A 15,166-nucleotide genomic window follows, 5' to 3' on the forward strand; every position below is an offset into this window, starting at 1 on the left:
TCTACTCAAAACAAATAAATTCAAATAAATTTGAAGTTTACAACCCACTTTACAAAACAAATAAATTTGAAGTTTTAACTTTAACACCAATGAGTCAAAGTTGTCTCATATTAAAATGATATTTTTGCACCAAATCTTATCTTTAGACAGTATTCTAAGATTACAATGTCATTGAGATTATACACAAATGTTAGGAACTAAAAGATGTAATCTAAATATGTCTTGGAAGCCTTGAAGTGTTGAAAAATGGTTGAAAAGATGAGTCACATTGTAATGGATTTTTAAGTTTTTTTAAAAAAAAATGTGTATAAACTGGCCGGTTTAGTCAAATACTGGCCGGTTCACCGGTTTTGACAGGTTATTGACTGGTTTTGATACTTAGTCGGTTCAACATCTGTACTATACCGGTTAGGGGTTCGGTTCGCCGGTTTTCCGATTGAACCAGTCGGTACGGTACAATTTTTACATCATTATTTTGTATTTCTTTTATATATATTCTAAGTTTCATAAAACATCAAATAATGATGTGATGGGAGAGACATGAACAATTATTAAAGAATTTATTCTTGAAATTATTATGTGGCTGAGGAAGTGGGAGTAGTTGATGCTGAAAAACCTGATAGAGATGGAAAAGGTTGTTCCAGTGGAATAACCCAAGCACAAAATCAATTCCTACAATGAATGTGTATCGTTCATCATCAGATTCTATTCATCATTAGGAATTATGTTCAATGGAAACTCTATTTCACCTCTAAAAAGAGCACAAGAGGAGAAACGTTTCGTCCACGCTTAAGAAGATATTTGTAGCTAAATCCAATCCCCTAAAGCATGCTCATAAAGCTCGAGTACTAAAGGATATTTGAAATTTAGATAAATAAAAAATGAAAATTTTAATTTATATATAATTATAGCTATTGTAGTTGATAGGTGCTGGGATTTCGACTGAATTGTTTCAAGACAACAAAGAAAAGTTGATTTGACAAATGTTTTATTTATGGATAACAAATATTTGTCCCTTAAAAAATGTGTGTACAAAAAATAAAAACTAAATGAGATAAAAATAACCTGTCTATTGTAAAGAGAAAAATGTCAAGTTATACTTTACATACAACATAATTCGAATAATATTCTTGTCCATTCCAAGTATAAATAATGTATGGGCAAGACTAGGACTATATTATTGGGATTTGACCGAGTCTGAAGGATGTGTTTTAATATATACCCACTTCATCTTAAATATAGAAATTCAAAACAAAGTAGCATCTAATAATTGTGAAATAAAATTGGAACTAACAAATTTAAGTATTTTCTGTTCTTATGACATTAACTCCTAACAAAGAATGAGCCTCTCATATTGTTATATTCCACTTTTGTTCCTTATTCTCTTTAGCTCTCTCCAGGGTGGCTGATCTGGTTGTAGTTATCGTGGTCGTGGCGGCGGTAGTGGCGGTGGTGGTTGTTGTCATTGGTGGAATCACTTTCTAATCAATATTAGTTTGTAATTAAGATCAAAACATGGCAAATAATAACACTAGAAATGGAACACAAGCACGTAAGGTAATGGTAGTAGCTGATCCAACAAGGGAATCAGCAAGTGCATTACAATATGCATTATCACATGCTGTTCTTGAACAAGATGAATTGATTCTTCTCCATGTCGATAACCCGAGTTCGTGGCGAAACACGATCTCGACCTTCCTAAAGATGCCTTCACTAGGAAGCTCAACCACTGCATCATTGGACCTTGGAGGAGGGGCAACAGCACCAGCAACAGGAGAAGGAGAGGTTGATTTTCTTGAAGAGATGAAGCATGCATGCAGAGTTTCTCAACCTAAGATGAGACTACGTGTATTAAGGGTTGATATGGATGACAAAGATAGAGCTTCTACTATTCTTTTACATAGCAAAAAAGAAGGGGTTGATGTTATAGTTATAGGGCAGAAGCGCACTTTTTCTTCAGCATTATTAGGGTAATGTTCTACTTCCTGATAATATTATATACATTTTTTGGTAGGAACAACATTTTTCACATTCTTTGTCCCTTTCTTAAATCATGTTTCTATTCTCTATTTGACATTGCATGATATTATTATATTTTGGTATAAGGATATCAACATAAAACCACAAAGATGATATTATTTTTAATGTAGATGTGTTTTCTATGACTCTAACTTGTCAACATTACCATAAAAGTAATACTAAATAATCTATATCTAAGTTTAAACTGTATTTTGTAAAAGCTTGATCTTTATCTTCATTTAACCTGTATTCTTATTAGGTTAGTTCTGATTATAAGAACATTATTGCAGGATCATTATTCTTTCATTTTATCATGCATGGTATAGGAGTATCAAGTAGTCATATACAACAATAAGGAAATTTATAATCCAAACAAAGGTTTTTTAGAAATTCTAACCAAATGTTTTTCTTTGGTACAATGGTGGCAATGAACTTTGAATCTCTTTGATCTTATGTACACAACTACCTAAGTTACTCATCTGATAGAAATATTTACATTCATGAAAATATCCTATAAAATAGAAACAAATGTTCATTATACAATGATTGTTCCATATTTCAATGTATGGCTACAGATATAAGAAATCAGGAGGGTCTATGAAAGGTGCAAAAATATTAGACACAGTAGAGTATTTGATCCAAAACAGTCAATGCATTTGTGTTGGAGTACAGAGGAAAGGTCAAACTGGAGGCTATGTTCTCAATACAAAAACCCACAGAAATTTTTGGCTCTTAGCCTAAAAAGATTTCACATAAGATGGATCCCTCAAAAAAACCCATTGCAGTAATTTTTTTATGGGATTGTTAATGGTTTGCCATGTTCTATAGGACTACTGCAGGAAACAGATCAATTTCATTACTGATAGTGATAGATTTAGTGAAATTGCTATGTAAAGTTTACACATGTTCTTTGTTTATTCTTAAAACTGGTGGGAAAACTATGTATTATATCATGGGAATTGGGAAGTGTAACATTTTTTTTGGAAAGCTAACAACATTCTAGTATATTATAAGAGAAGTTTGTGTGATTAAATGTATAATAAAGAAAAGTACATTTCTGCAACAGCTTAGGTTTGAAAAAACATTACATGTTCTCTTTGGGAGAAATATTTGATATTGACTCTGCATTGTAATATCAGACACTGCAATTTATTAGTAAAACACTCATACACTTTATAAAACCACACCTTGTAGAAACACAGCAAAAGTTTCCATATATATAATATTGGAAAAATAGATCAGAACAAGGTTATTTGAAACTACACATCTAAAACTTAATAGGCAAGATCTGTTAAATTTGGTTCTATAATCTTGACAAATTCTACTCTCAACCCTTATTCCAGTAACCTTTTGATAAAGACAAAAATTGAATATTTTTTGTTGGTTAATAAACAATTTTGTATGGAGATAAGTTTTTGAGTTGTGCTAAAATTTTATTACAAGTGTACAAAATAAAACATGTTCTTGTTAGAAAAGATTTGGATATAGAGCACGTTCTTGTTTAACATTTAGTTAATTTTGTTTTATTTGAATTTATCTATAGTTAATATTTATCTTCTTAATTATCATTTCAATCGTTATTATCTTATCATTTGTAAGAGCTTTTGACTATATACTAAATTACGTGGATAAAACTCATATTTGAGTTTCACTAATCTTACTATCCTAAACTTTGACAGTTCTATCCTATGGATTATTTAAATTTTTATACATCCAGTAAGAATCATACAGATCAATTATAAAAAGTATAACATGCTTAAACTAGATGATGATGCTTCCATAATAGTTTATGCAGACATAATGGGTAAAAAAAATAAGAAAGTTCATTCTAATCAAACTACTATAAATTAGAAAGGAACATAGTTCTCAACATAGTTGAAGACATTATAGGAAAATCTAGATACAAAATCATACCCATGAAGCAAAGCTATGATTCCACTACCACAATGTAGAACTTCTGGTGTTGCCATAAGAACTTCATCTTTCCAAATACCAACAGGGTGCTCTAATCTTGAAAACACCCCTATAGTAAATACCTTACTCCAACACTGAAAATCTTCATAATTATCATGAAACACCCACAAATCTAAGCATTGTTCCATACACTTATTTTCTGAGCAAATAAGCAAAGCAAGTGAATCATTGTATACTGCAACTTTCTTATAAACTTCTGAACAATATTTAGACTTAAAAGGACACTCAATCTTTCCAATCTTAGTGTGATTAAAATTAAAATAAATAATTACTTCATGGTTAATCTTTTCACTTACCTCCATAGCTATCCAAAACAAAGTTCTCTTTTCCTCCAATGTGACACAATTCTCAGTCCAAAATAAAATACCATTCACAGTAACACTTGGACCATAACATTCAATTTCTCTCCACAAACCACTTCTGAGTGAGTACTTCTCAACTCTAACAACAGAAACTTTGCTGAGAGAATCATCTAAACATGCACTATCTATGTCCTCAAAAGAGTGAATCCTCACTACCTCATAATCATTAACATATTGGTTAAAATAAAAGCCTATAAGGCAATTTGGTGGCACCTTATAAGGCAATAATGCAGAATTTTGTGGTTCAAGGATCTTTTTGGTTTGCATGGTAGTTGGATTCCAAAGGGAGAGGCAACAGGATTGGTTAAAAGAATAATGAAGGATACAAACTAAACTATTGCATGTACCTATCACCTTGAAACCAATGTCATAATCTGAAACCATAGGAACATTAAGTTCTTTGAGCTGTTTCATTTTTGGATCTAGCAAAAATAAGTTATGACAACATATTTGACCATTCCAGTAAAACCTGTCAAGGATTAGAAGTTGTTTCCTCTTTATGAAGTGGAGAATGTAGTCTGAAACAAATTTCGGGAACATTGTCATTAGAGGTCTACTATTGAAAATGTTTTTGACCATCTCTTTTGATACAGTGCTATGAACTTTTCTCCTTTGTTTAAGAAACTATTTGTGCATGTAGAATTTTATATTGGAATGTTTATGAACATTGAAATAAGGAATGTAGAATTTTGAGGCATGAACGAAGAGACATTTTGGAGTAGCAGTTCATCTTGGAATGTGAGTGATGATGGTGGCCATTGGTGGAAGTTGAACAGTTTGTTGCATGCATTGGGTGAAACAAAGAACATAACTCACCTTTAAAAATAAGAGATATGACAAGTTGCAGCTTATAATTATCTCAAGAGTAGTAACCATCCATTTTTCTTTTCCATTAGTGTGTAAGGAGAAAAATCAAATGTTCTTTTTCTATGTAGCTTTTTATAGTAGCTACTGAGAGTACTGATATTTTATTATCACTGTTGTTAGCAATGTATTAAAGTGTGATGAAAATAATCAGCACATTTTATGTATTAATCTATAGAAAAGTAATTAAAAGTTTGGTGTGAATAGTAAAACTCGGAACATTAACCCCTTTTCAGTGAATATTTATATAACCAGATAATTGCTTTTATTATATTTCTTTTAATCAAAGGTCAAAACTCATTGCATCATATATGAATCACCATACATTGTTTTTATTATATTACCCATATTAAAAACAAGCATCATAATCTCACTATTTCAATTGCTCAAAAAGTAATGTTCTATTGAAGAACTATTTAAAATGTTAGTTGCACTCTCGGAACATAAAATGAAAAGATTAAACAAAAAATAAACGTTAGTTCCAGACAAAAATATAAAACATTTTCCCTCCAAGAACATCAAGGGCATAATTGAAGATAAAATGCAAATGCCCTCTTCAGATGCACCGGTAAAACCAGCAAAAACCCTCAAGAAATAAATGCCCTCAAACTTTAATTACACACTATTCCTCTCCTTGACTTTCATCTTTCACAAGCTTGATCATATCATCAATTCGAAGGATAGTAATAGCAGCTTCAGTTGCAAACTGACAGATAGAAGTAAAACAATTTTGCTCAGACAACTACATAGGAGGAAATTGTTCCTTGAAAACAACCACTGATTATATGTTAAACTAAATATTTACCTGAATAATTTTGATTTTACTCATTGCAGGCTCAATGACCCCAGCTTCCACGTTGTCTCTAACTTTTCCTTCATAAAGATCCAAACCCATTCTGAAGAATATTGGGGAAAACAAACAGAAAATGTTAATTTTCAATGGAATCAAAAAGAATGGAACACTACTATGTCTTCACACAAAAAAAGCCATCTTATCACGTTTCACTTCCTAGTTCATATATTTCCATAATGGAATAACACTTTGTATCTAATCAAGCAACACAAAATAATATGGTAGATGATGACACTATCATATCAGCAGCTTCATGTTAAAATCTCAAGTTAAATCTGTAGTCATCCAAAATCCAGATTTCCTACCCCTATATCCTACCCAATCTCCATATGTAACCAGATAGCAGATATGTGGAATACTGCCCAAGTTGCTATCCCTACATGGGTTGGAAGAAAATATTACAGATGTTGAAGAATATATAATGACATGAAAACAAAGATAAGTTCAACATACTGCCATAAAACCTTACAAGTATGGGATAACAAGTTAAGGAAATTATAACTATTTACTACCGGTGAGTAAATACCTTGATAATTTTTTCTTATCAGCTTTGGTTTGTGCTGTATGGTGGTAGGCCCGTAATTTTGCAACCAGCTCAGTGGCATCCTTAGCGGCATTGACAGCAAGAACCTGCAACACATAAGTGTCATCAATATATTTTTTTTAGGGCTAGTATGATCGAAATGAAAACATATCTATTAAAAACCACTAGTTATATAAGATGAACTAGTTAAACAATGGACCAAAAGGTTACTTAGTTGCTTTTTATACCTTTTAATGTGCCCACACCACCTTGAAGCCCCACTAGACTATAGCTACACAACTATATAACTAGAAAATCTAATTTTGGACTGGGGTTGAGGAGTAAACTTTACACCATCTGTTCAAATCCTAGTTATATGTAAAATAACCTGAAGACCTAAAACCTTAAGCCATTAACTTAGTTTGTCTGTTACCTTTGGAATGATTAACAGAGATTCAGCAAACTCTGCTATAGCCAACTGCTCCCGAGATCCTAAAGTTGTAGCAAGGTACTCCAAATAAACTGATAATGCAGCTTCAACAGCACCTCCACCTGCTACAACCTGAATTTTATACACTGACAATATCAAGTATAAAAAAAGGTAGATGAAATAGGAAATTATTTATATAAAGAGGAGAAAAAGTAGAATCATTTAATTTTACATATTCATCTTTGACTTTGTGTAGTTAAGTGAGACAATCTATTCCTCATCAAAGTCAGATACAACAATATAATCATACAGTAGTACTTCGAATCGAACTTAGCCTATTCCAGTAAGATGATCCACTATACAAACATCCAACAGCACAAGATCATGCCCATATTACAAAATCTCAAATGAAAATAGTTACTCAACAATCTACTAATTCACATTCGTACTGCTAAGCCTTATCCTTTTAAAAAACTGAAATTTAAAGAAACATAATAAACTTTAACCGAAGTAGGACTGAAAGATAAAGAATGCAGGCTACCGTATTTGATTCAAGAGTTCTCTTGACAATTGACAACGCATCATGCAGAGCTCTATCCATCTCATCAAGCATGTAGTCATTGGCACCTCTGAGTATCAAAGAGACCTATAGAAATATAATAGAAATGCATATTATCCACAATATGCATCAGAATTCAATGCTTACCTGCATAGCTCCCATATCCACAATTTTTAGGGTTCAAGATTCCATATTTTCATGAAATTTTACACTTTTTTTATAATGAATATGGTAGGGAATTTTATGCACTGGAATCATTTTTAGGGTACATTGACTTTGTTCTTTTTCCGTTTTTGATAAATGCATTTCATTAAGATAAAAAATGCATACAAGTTGATACGAGGATAAGTGATCCTCCTAAAAACAAAGACAAGCAAAAGAGAAAAAATCAATGAAGCAGGCTATCCAATACCATAACATATCTGCAAGGAAACCCCTTTAAAAAGACCATGACCTCTAGACCAAGTACAAGCCAGACGGAGTATCCATGCAAATATTGTTTTTACATGTATCCTATTTCCAAAATTGTCCTGAGTGTGTAGCAGTGTCCATGCAACCTGAAGTGGAATAAGATTAGGCAATGGGCTTGGTGTGAAGCATATGGTCTTTTTAAGGGGGTTTCTTAACAGATATGCAAAAGGATTGGGCAGCTTCTCTCTCTCTTGATGCTTTCTCTTTTAATCAGTTATTTTATTTAAATATTTTCCCATATTTTAATATGGAGGATTGCACAGTTGTATTATTCTTCTCTTCTTAATGAATTTATTCTTCAATGAAAAAATAAAGTGAAGAAAAGAACACCAAACTCCACAATACAATCCTAATCACTTACAGCACTTGTATTTTTCGTCCCTTTGATCATCACTACAGCATCATCAGAAATACGCTCCTCAACGACCTCTTCTGCAGTTCCAAGAAAAGATGGTTCAAATGTTTCCTCCCCTTCCATATCAGCAAATGTTGAGACCTGTGGCAACCATTCATAGCCAAAATCAAATGAGATAATACAAGGAGGAAAAGGTATGCTAAACAAAAGATAGTTGTTGCGTGACAAAAAAACCTAAAACTGAATGTTTAATAAATAAATATGGTTTAATTATAAAAAAGGTAAATAAATATAGTTAAAGTCGTGTAGTTAAAATTGACTTAGTGAAGAGACAAGGTGCTTAAGTCCCAATAGAGCAACAAGCCAACAAAGAGCATTTTTAAACAACTCTGTAGTTTGTTTAATTGCCCATCACATGGATATGATGCACAGCACTAATGACCAACATTGAAGCTTAAATCAAGGAATGAAGATATTTTTTATGAATGTCTTTCGCATATGTATAAATTTCATTTCATAAATATTTTGCTGCTTTTCATATTTTACTAATTTGGCCTAACAAATTACTGATGAAATATGAAATAAAAAATATAAATTTGAAATATAGTTAACCCATAAATTTGACGCTCATTTCCAAATAATTGAATGACAATGAGGGATAATGGCAAATGCACATTTAAACAACTAGAATTTGGATCATGGTCATTTGTCTGATTGTCCTGTTTAAAGCAATTTTACCAAAAGGAAGAAGTTAAATCACAAATTCATCCTTGACACTTAATAAGATGAAATTCCTCCCTTTTGCTAGAAGAATTTTTGCAAAAGTAAAAATAATACTGCAATTTAACCATCTACAAGATCTTAGCAAAAGAAGCAACATCTTAAAAAGGATGTTTGCCAAAAAATATAGGATACGTGTATAAAATAATAAAAAACACATAAAATATAATAAAATTATAAATGTAAATCAAAATATTCAAAGTGAAAAATATAATGGAAATTGAAAATCACTGTCCTCCAAAATTACAAGTACCAAAACTAGAAAATACAGCAGAATAATTAATAAAATTGCTTATTGTCTAGCCCTAAAAACAAAAATAGTATCAATTTTATCTCCTCCTTGACGGCAATGTTGTGGATCGGAGAGTCAGTATGGTGGATCGACTATCGGATGGTCAATGCGGTGTGACGGTATGTTGGTATGAGTCATTGTAGCCTTTAAATAAGTTAATGTTTATTGAAAACGAATCTATCTTATCCTATTTTATTGAAAATGAATCTATATTATCCTATATTTTATTGAAAACAAATCTGATACGTGTCTTGATATTTATTTATTTTATTTTAATTTTTGGATACTCTATGGATACTTATCCTTCGTGAATTCGAGCATATACGTGTCGGATATGTGTCGGACACCGACATACGAGAGTGTTTGACGAATCCGTGCTTCAGATGATAAAACATCATAAGTTAAAATGCATGGAAATAAATATATATGCTTTGCATTCCATCCAAGCCCATGCAAATATCAATAAACTTTTTGATCTACTCCTCAAAGTCCAGGGTAATAATTATTCAAATTTACTACCAACTTAATAACTTACATTGCAGTTTAAATGAATAAAACTTAAATTAAGCAATGGCCTACCATCGTTGCACCAGTGGCCTTGGCAACATGACGCATGTCCTCTTTTCGCACACGTCTTACAGCAATTGCTCCAGCCTCAACAAAGTACTGAAAAAAATAGATTACATAGTAAGAATGAGATACAGCAGATTAAATAGTAAGATCATAACAAAAGCCTCTATAGTAGTCGTAAGAGAGTACAAAAAGTAATAAAAAACATACCTTCAGTGCCATGTCATCAATTCCTTTAGTAGTCAGAACAACATTGGCTCCAGCTTTCAAAAGTTTTTCAATACGTTCCTTGGTCATATCAGCCTCTCTATGAAGAGTGAGCATTAGTTAAAATATACTAGTGCAGACTGCAGTAGTACTACAGTTATAACATCCAGCAAAATAACAAGGAGAACTAAAAAAGGGTGGCACAGTGCACGAGGCTCCCACTTAGTGGGCTTGGTGGAGGGTATATGTATGCAGCCTTACCCCCGAAAACAGAGAGGTTGTTTTCAAGATTTGAACCCATGACTTCATGGTCACTAAGAAACAACCTTACCATTGCACCAAGCTCACCCGAACAAATTACAAGCAAAATTTCATGTGGGAAAAACATAAGATGACATTAAACAATTAGATTATTAACCATAATATTTCAAGCATCAAGTCTCTTGGAGAAGTTTCATCTTATATATGCCTAACTTTCAGCACGGGCAATAAATATATTATTTTAGTAAAATACTAGTATGACTGTATGAAACAACTTTAAGAGAATAAATGACAAGCCCTCGCCAACACTTGACACTGTTGCAAATCTTAGCATCATATGGCGACTCTCACCCTCAAATTTGACATTATTACAAGGAATGGTGAATTTAAGAGTTTCAGTTATGATGAGCTCGTGGTGATAAATATATTCACATAATTTATGATATCCTTAAAATAGAAGACAAATATCAAATGAAAGGATTATAATCATCATAAATGAAATCCCTTCATATAATAACTATTGAATATATGTAATATCTAGTGTATGTAGACTTGGGTGCTGTCTTTGTGAGTTTGTGTACAGCAGATACAATGTAGAGTCATTAACTGCTGAGTAGAGTGCCAATGATGATTCCAATCAGTAGGTGAAGAGGTCTGATGAGGATTCCTCTCCTGGGAGAAGAGTGCCAATGATGATTCCAATCAGTAGGTGAAGAGGCCCGATGAGGATTCCTCTCGATGGGAGAAGAGTTTCGATGATGATTCCAATCAGTGGGTGAAGAGCTACAATGATGAGGATTAGGAGAAGAGTTCTGATGATGAGGACTCCAATCATTTGTAGTAGAGAATTGATGAGGGTTCCGATTAGAGGTGTTGAAGAAGAGAATTGATGAGAGTTCCGATTAGAGGTGCCAGCGTTAGAAGCATGAACACTAGCACCGACGGGTTTTTGCAGTGGATTATATGGTGTGGAAGCCATAGAAATGCTCTTTTAAACTCTGATTACCATAATATGAAGTGTAGAATGGGAGAAAGTTGAGACAAAAGAAGAGAGAGAATTGGGGAGTGATTCTCAATGATTGAATGAAACTATTACATTCGGCGGTTTATATAAGAAACTAAGTAACAGCTTCTGTCATCTTCTCAATGTATACTGAATCAGTGAATCCTAACTAATGGCTGAGTCAGAACTACTCAGAAGACAATAGCTCTACAGTGTATCTGGTGTACACAAAACTAATTAAGACAGCACCCAAGTCTACATATATTCCAATGAAGACTAACAGTATGACCTGTACACCTCGATGGAGATTTAGCATAATTTAATTGAAAAACAGTTTGAATCATACAGCTTAATTTCCATGAGAAAGGTAGATTTTTTTCATCATAATATTCCAGGAAAATATCTTTATTATACGGAAGTCATATGATCATATTAACATTACCTTTGACGAATTTTCTCAAGCTCCCTCGGATCATTGACTAATACTTGAATGCCCAATTGCATTTTTGTCTTCTGGAGATTGAAATCAAGACAGGCAATTTTTGCAGGGGAAACCCTAAGAGGCATTCCTTGAGCAGCACGACCAGTATTTAGAGCATAACCATTCATCAGAAAGCTGTCTCTAGCACTTTTACCATGAGCCTTCAATATATTGATACCCTAGATCATGGGTTGCATAAGAACACAGAATTAAATACATTCAAAGTCCACGATTGTAAAAGCAAAACTGAACTACATATAACAGATGCTCAGCAAGACATATTGCCCACAATTGGCATCTTTCATTCAGGAAGAAAGCCTTGTGATAAACCAGATCGATGAAATTCTACTACCAACCTTGATCGGGTACTTAACTTCACCACGAGCATTGGTCATCTTCACAGCTAGCACTGCATCTACAACCTGTTAAATTGCACAAACAAGTCAGCTTCACAATTGAAAAAATAATGAATACCTATTTCCACGGCCACACAACTCATTCAGAAACAGGAATTAGCATTTTTCGTAGCTAACCAAAAGCTCCAAAACAGAACAATAAGCTAACACAATGAGAAGGAAACTGCTTTCAACAATAATATGGGTTATAGCCAGTAAATTTACCTTGCGTCTGTGTGACTATTGAATTCAGCACATAAGATAAAGATTTCCAATATATAAAATAAATAAAAAACAGGAGAAATAAATTGCTTTAACTAAGAAATGATATAATGAATTACATAGCATTTGAAATTTTCAATCAAGCTTATATGTTATGATTTTGAAGGAGGCCTTCAGTTTGAAAAATTGCTTCAGTATTGTCCTAATTGTAATACCACTTGGGTTGGTTTTAAAAGCTCTCATGAAGGATGGGGTTTTCATTCCACAACTATCATCTTAAAGGCAGCACACATAATATGAAAGTAGGAAACAGTATGAAAGTACCAGCACAAATTTGTTTTGAAACTAAGGCTTCAACCTTACATATTCAGTGCAGATGTCCATGGTTTGTGACGATATATTATAAAATCAGCCATAGAACACATTCATGCAAGATTTCAATTATAATAGGTAACAAATGGTAATGTTATACATGTTAGCATTACATGAAGCATCCTTAAAAGGATATATGAAAATCTAATGGAAGATAGTTGATTGATTTAATTAACAACTTAACACATTCAACGCACATAAAGATTGAGATGTGAGACATGGTCAGAGTTGACCCAAAGTACTCAACTGCTAATCCAAGAAAAAATTGGGCATAAAAGAATGATGTATATACTCTTTATCCAATCAGATATGAACTAACTAACTACACTTTTCAGAATATGGTGCAAATCCATTTCAAGTGATAAAAACTCTAAACATTTAATATACAGTTATTTGAATTGCAAACATACCAAATTGGCAAAGAAATCACTATCACCAGCTATCAACTTAGAGGACATGCTTGTCTTGGCACAGTTAATTAGTGGATCCCTTCCAAGCTTGTCAACCTAAAATTCAATAGAACAATCTTACTAAGAGACAAAAAATACGTTTACTAAGGAGAACAATTAAATGTATGGTAAGGAAATAGCTTACCTTTTCAGATAGCTTTTCTTCTATATATCTGCAAGCTTCTCGCATCGCAAGCTATTAAAAACAACAATCAACAGAAATTAATAATAGAGTTTCACAAACAAATACAAAACATAAAAATAAAAAACTGTTAATTGGTTACATACTCTATATCCAGTGATAATAGAGGTAGGATGAATCTTATTCCTGACAAGATCATTAGCTCTTTTAAGTAACTCAGCCGCAAAAATAACAACAGAAGTGGTCCCGTCTCCAACTTCGCGGTCTTGAAGCTCGGCCAGCTCGACTAACACCTTCGCAGCAGGGTGCTCAACTTCCAGCATCTTAAGGATAGTTGCACCATCATTAGTGATAGTAACGTCACCAATGTCATCCACTAGCATCTGAAATAAGTTATTAATGTTAATTAGTTATATCCGGAAACAGTCTCTCCACTCGAGGATAATATCGTGTATATCTACCCTCACCAGATCCCACTAAGTGTGGGAACATCATGTGACTTCATTCATTCATATACATTAATGATAAAATGAAGATGAAGATGCGATTAGAATACCTTGTCGAGTCCAACGGGACCTAAGGAAGTTTTGACAATGTTTGCAACTGCTTGACACGCTACAACTGTAATTGAACAAAAAAAGAGATGTTTGGATATAAGAGATGGTAATGAAAATATGAAATGAATAGAAAAAGGTGAGGAGTACCATTTTGAGTGCGAACGTCTTGACCAGAATGACGCTCGCCCGAAATATCAACCGCCATTAATGGATTGAGAATGAAGGTGTGTAGTGAGATTTGTTAGGGTTTCTCGATGCTACTTCACTCTCTGCACCACGAGGAAGAAATGGAACAGAAGGTGGAAAAGTTACGAAAATGTGGGAAGGGAAATGTATAAAACATCTTTTCTTAGAAACATATTTCTTTATAAATTTATTTTGGTGGATAAAAAATATTTACGGATTTCTTGTTTTAAAAAATAAAAAGCATCTTTTAAAAGTTCCATGTACATGTGAGACCTTGATTTTTCTTTTATGAAATAGCTTAATTTTTTTAAAAATGTATTTCAAATTTATAATAGTGCATTATTGTCATATTTATATACATGATTACAAGTATTTATGAATAGAAAACTTAATGAAACAAGAGTTACATTTATAATTATAGGGTAATATGTAGTATAAAGTGTATCTACCAAAAGGCTGGTCTAGTGGTGTAAGGCATCGCTAGATTTTCAGGACATCAAAGGTTTGATTCATGTGAGCGACACTTATTGGGATAGTCAATCACGAACCCCGAAAATGATTAGTTATTTACCATAAGGTGAGGAGATGCACAATAATCACATGTCCCAAAAAAATAATGTTTCCGTATCCCAAGCCAATCACATTACAAGAAAGAAGTAATAAAAAAATTATTTTTAGTTTTTATGATTTGTTTTCTTTACTAGTTGACATTTTTTGATAGGACCGGTACACAATAGGACACCAAATCTTGTGATAGGTCATTTCCATTTGTGAGAAGATACTATTGGTAATACCAAAAAGATATAAAATGCATTGTCCACCATTTATTTAAATTATTT

At 32.8% G+C, this 15,166-nt stretch overlaps 3 protein-coding genes across 3 annotated transcripts; 1 reads left to right on the top strand and 2 right to left on the bottom strand.

The window, feature by feature from the left end:
- Positions 1,237-2,789, top strand: LOC109362043. The gene is made up of 2 exons (XM_019607617.1): positions 1,237-1,970; positions 2,595-2,789. The coding sequence occupies exons 1-2, from the start codon at positions 1,516-1,518 to the stop codon at positions 2,758-2,760; spliced, it is 621 nt and encodes a 206-aa protein (XP_019463162.1). The 5' UTR covers positions 1,237-1,515; the 3' UTR covers positions 2,761-2,789.
- Positions 3,867-4,972, bottom strand: LOC109361892. The gene has a single exon (XM_019607421.1). The coding sequence runs from the start codon at positions 4,932-4,934 to the stop codon at positions 3,867-3,869; it is 1,068 nt and encodes a 355-aa protein (XP_019462966.1). The 5' UTR covers positions 4,935-4,972.
- Positions 5,595-14,448, bottom strand: LOC109361600 (T-complex protein 1 subunit alpha-like). The gene is made up of 15 exons (XM_019607100.1): positions 14,289-14,448; positions 14,141-14,205; positions 13,731-13,967; positions 13,588-13,638; positions 13,404-13,499; positions 12,361-12,426; positions 11,966-12,183; positions 10,263-10,359; positions 10,062-10,148; positions 8,417-8,551; positions 7,567-7,671; positions 7,029-7,157; positions 6,599-6,702; positions 6,025-6,115; positions 5,595-5,925 (listed from the first exon to the last, which is right to left on the bottom strand). Exons 1-15 carry the CDS (start codon positions 14,344-14,346, stop codon positions 5,842-5,844), a joined length of 1,623 nt encoding a protein of 540 aa, XP_019462645.1. The 5' UTR covers positions 14,347-14,448; the 3' UTR covers positions 5,595-5,841.

The sequence above is a fragment of the Lupinus angustifolius genome, chromosome LG12 (genome assembly GCF_001865875.1).
Source record: "Lupinus angustifolius cultivar Tanjil chromosome LG12, LupAngTanjil_v1.0, whole genome shotgun sequence".
Classification (NCBI taxonomy): Eukaryota; Viridiplantae; Streptophyta; class Magnoliopsida; order Fabales; family Fabaceae; genus Lupinus; species Lupinus angustifolius.

Coding starts and splice junctions, on each gene's coding strand:
- LOC109362043 (XM_019607617.1), top strand. CDS start 1,516: ATGGCAAATAATAACACTAGAAATGGAACACAAGCACGTAAGGTAATG. Junction 1,971..2,594: donor TTTTCTTCAGCATTATTAGG/GTAATGTTCTAC, acceptor GTATGGCTACAG/ATATAAGAAATCAGGAGGGT.
- LOC109361600 (XM_019607100.1), bottom strand. CDS start 14,346: ATGGCGGTTGATATTTCGGGCGAGCGTCATTCTGGTCAAGACGTTCGC. Junction 8,552..10,061: donor AGGCCACTGGTGCAACGATG/GTAGGCCATTGC, acceptor TGGTTGCCACAG/GTCTCAACATTTGCTGATAT. Junction 7,672..8,416: donor GGACGAAAAATACAAGTGCT/GTAAGTGATTAG, acceptor ATATTTCTATAG/GTCTCTTTGATACTCAGAGG.
- LOC109361892 (XM_019607421.1), bottom strand. CDS start 4,934: ATGGTCAAAAACATTTTCAATAGTAGACCTCTAATGACAATGTTCCCG.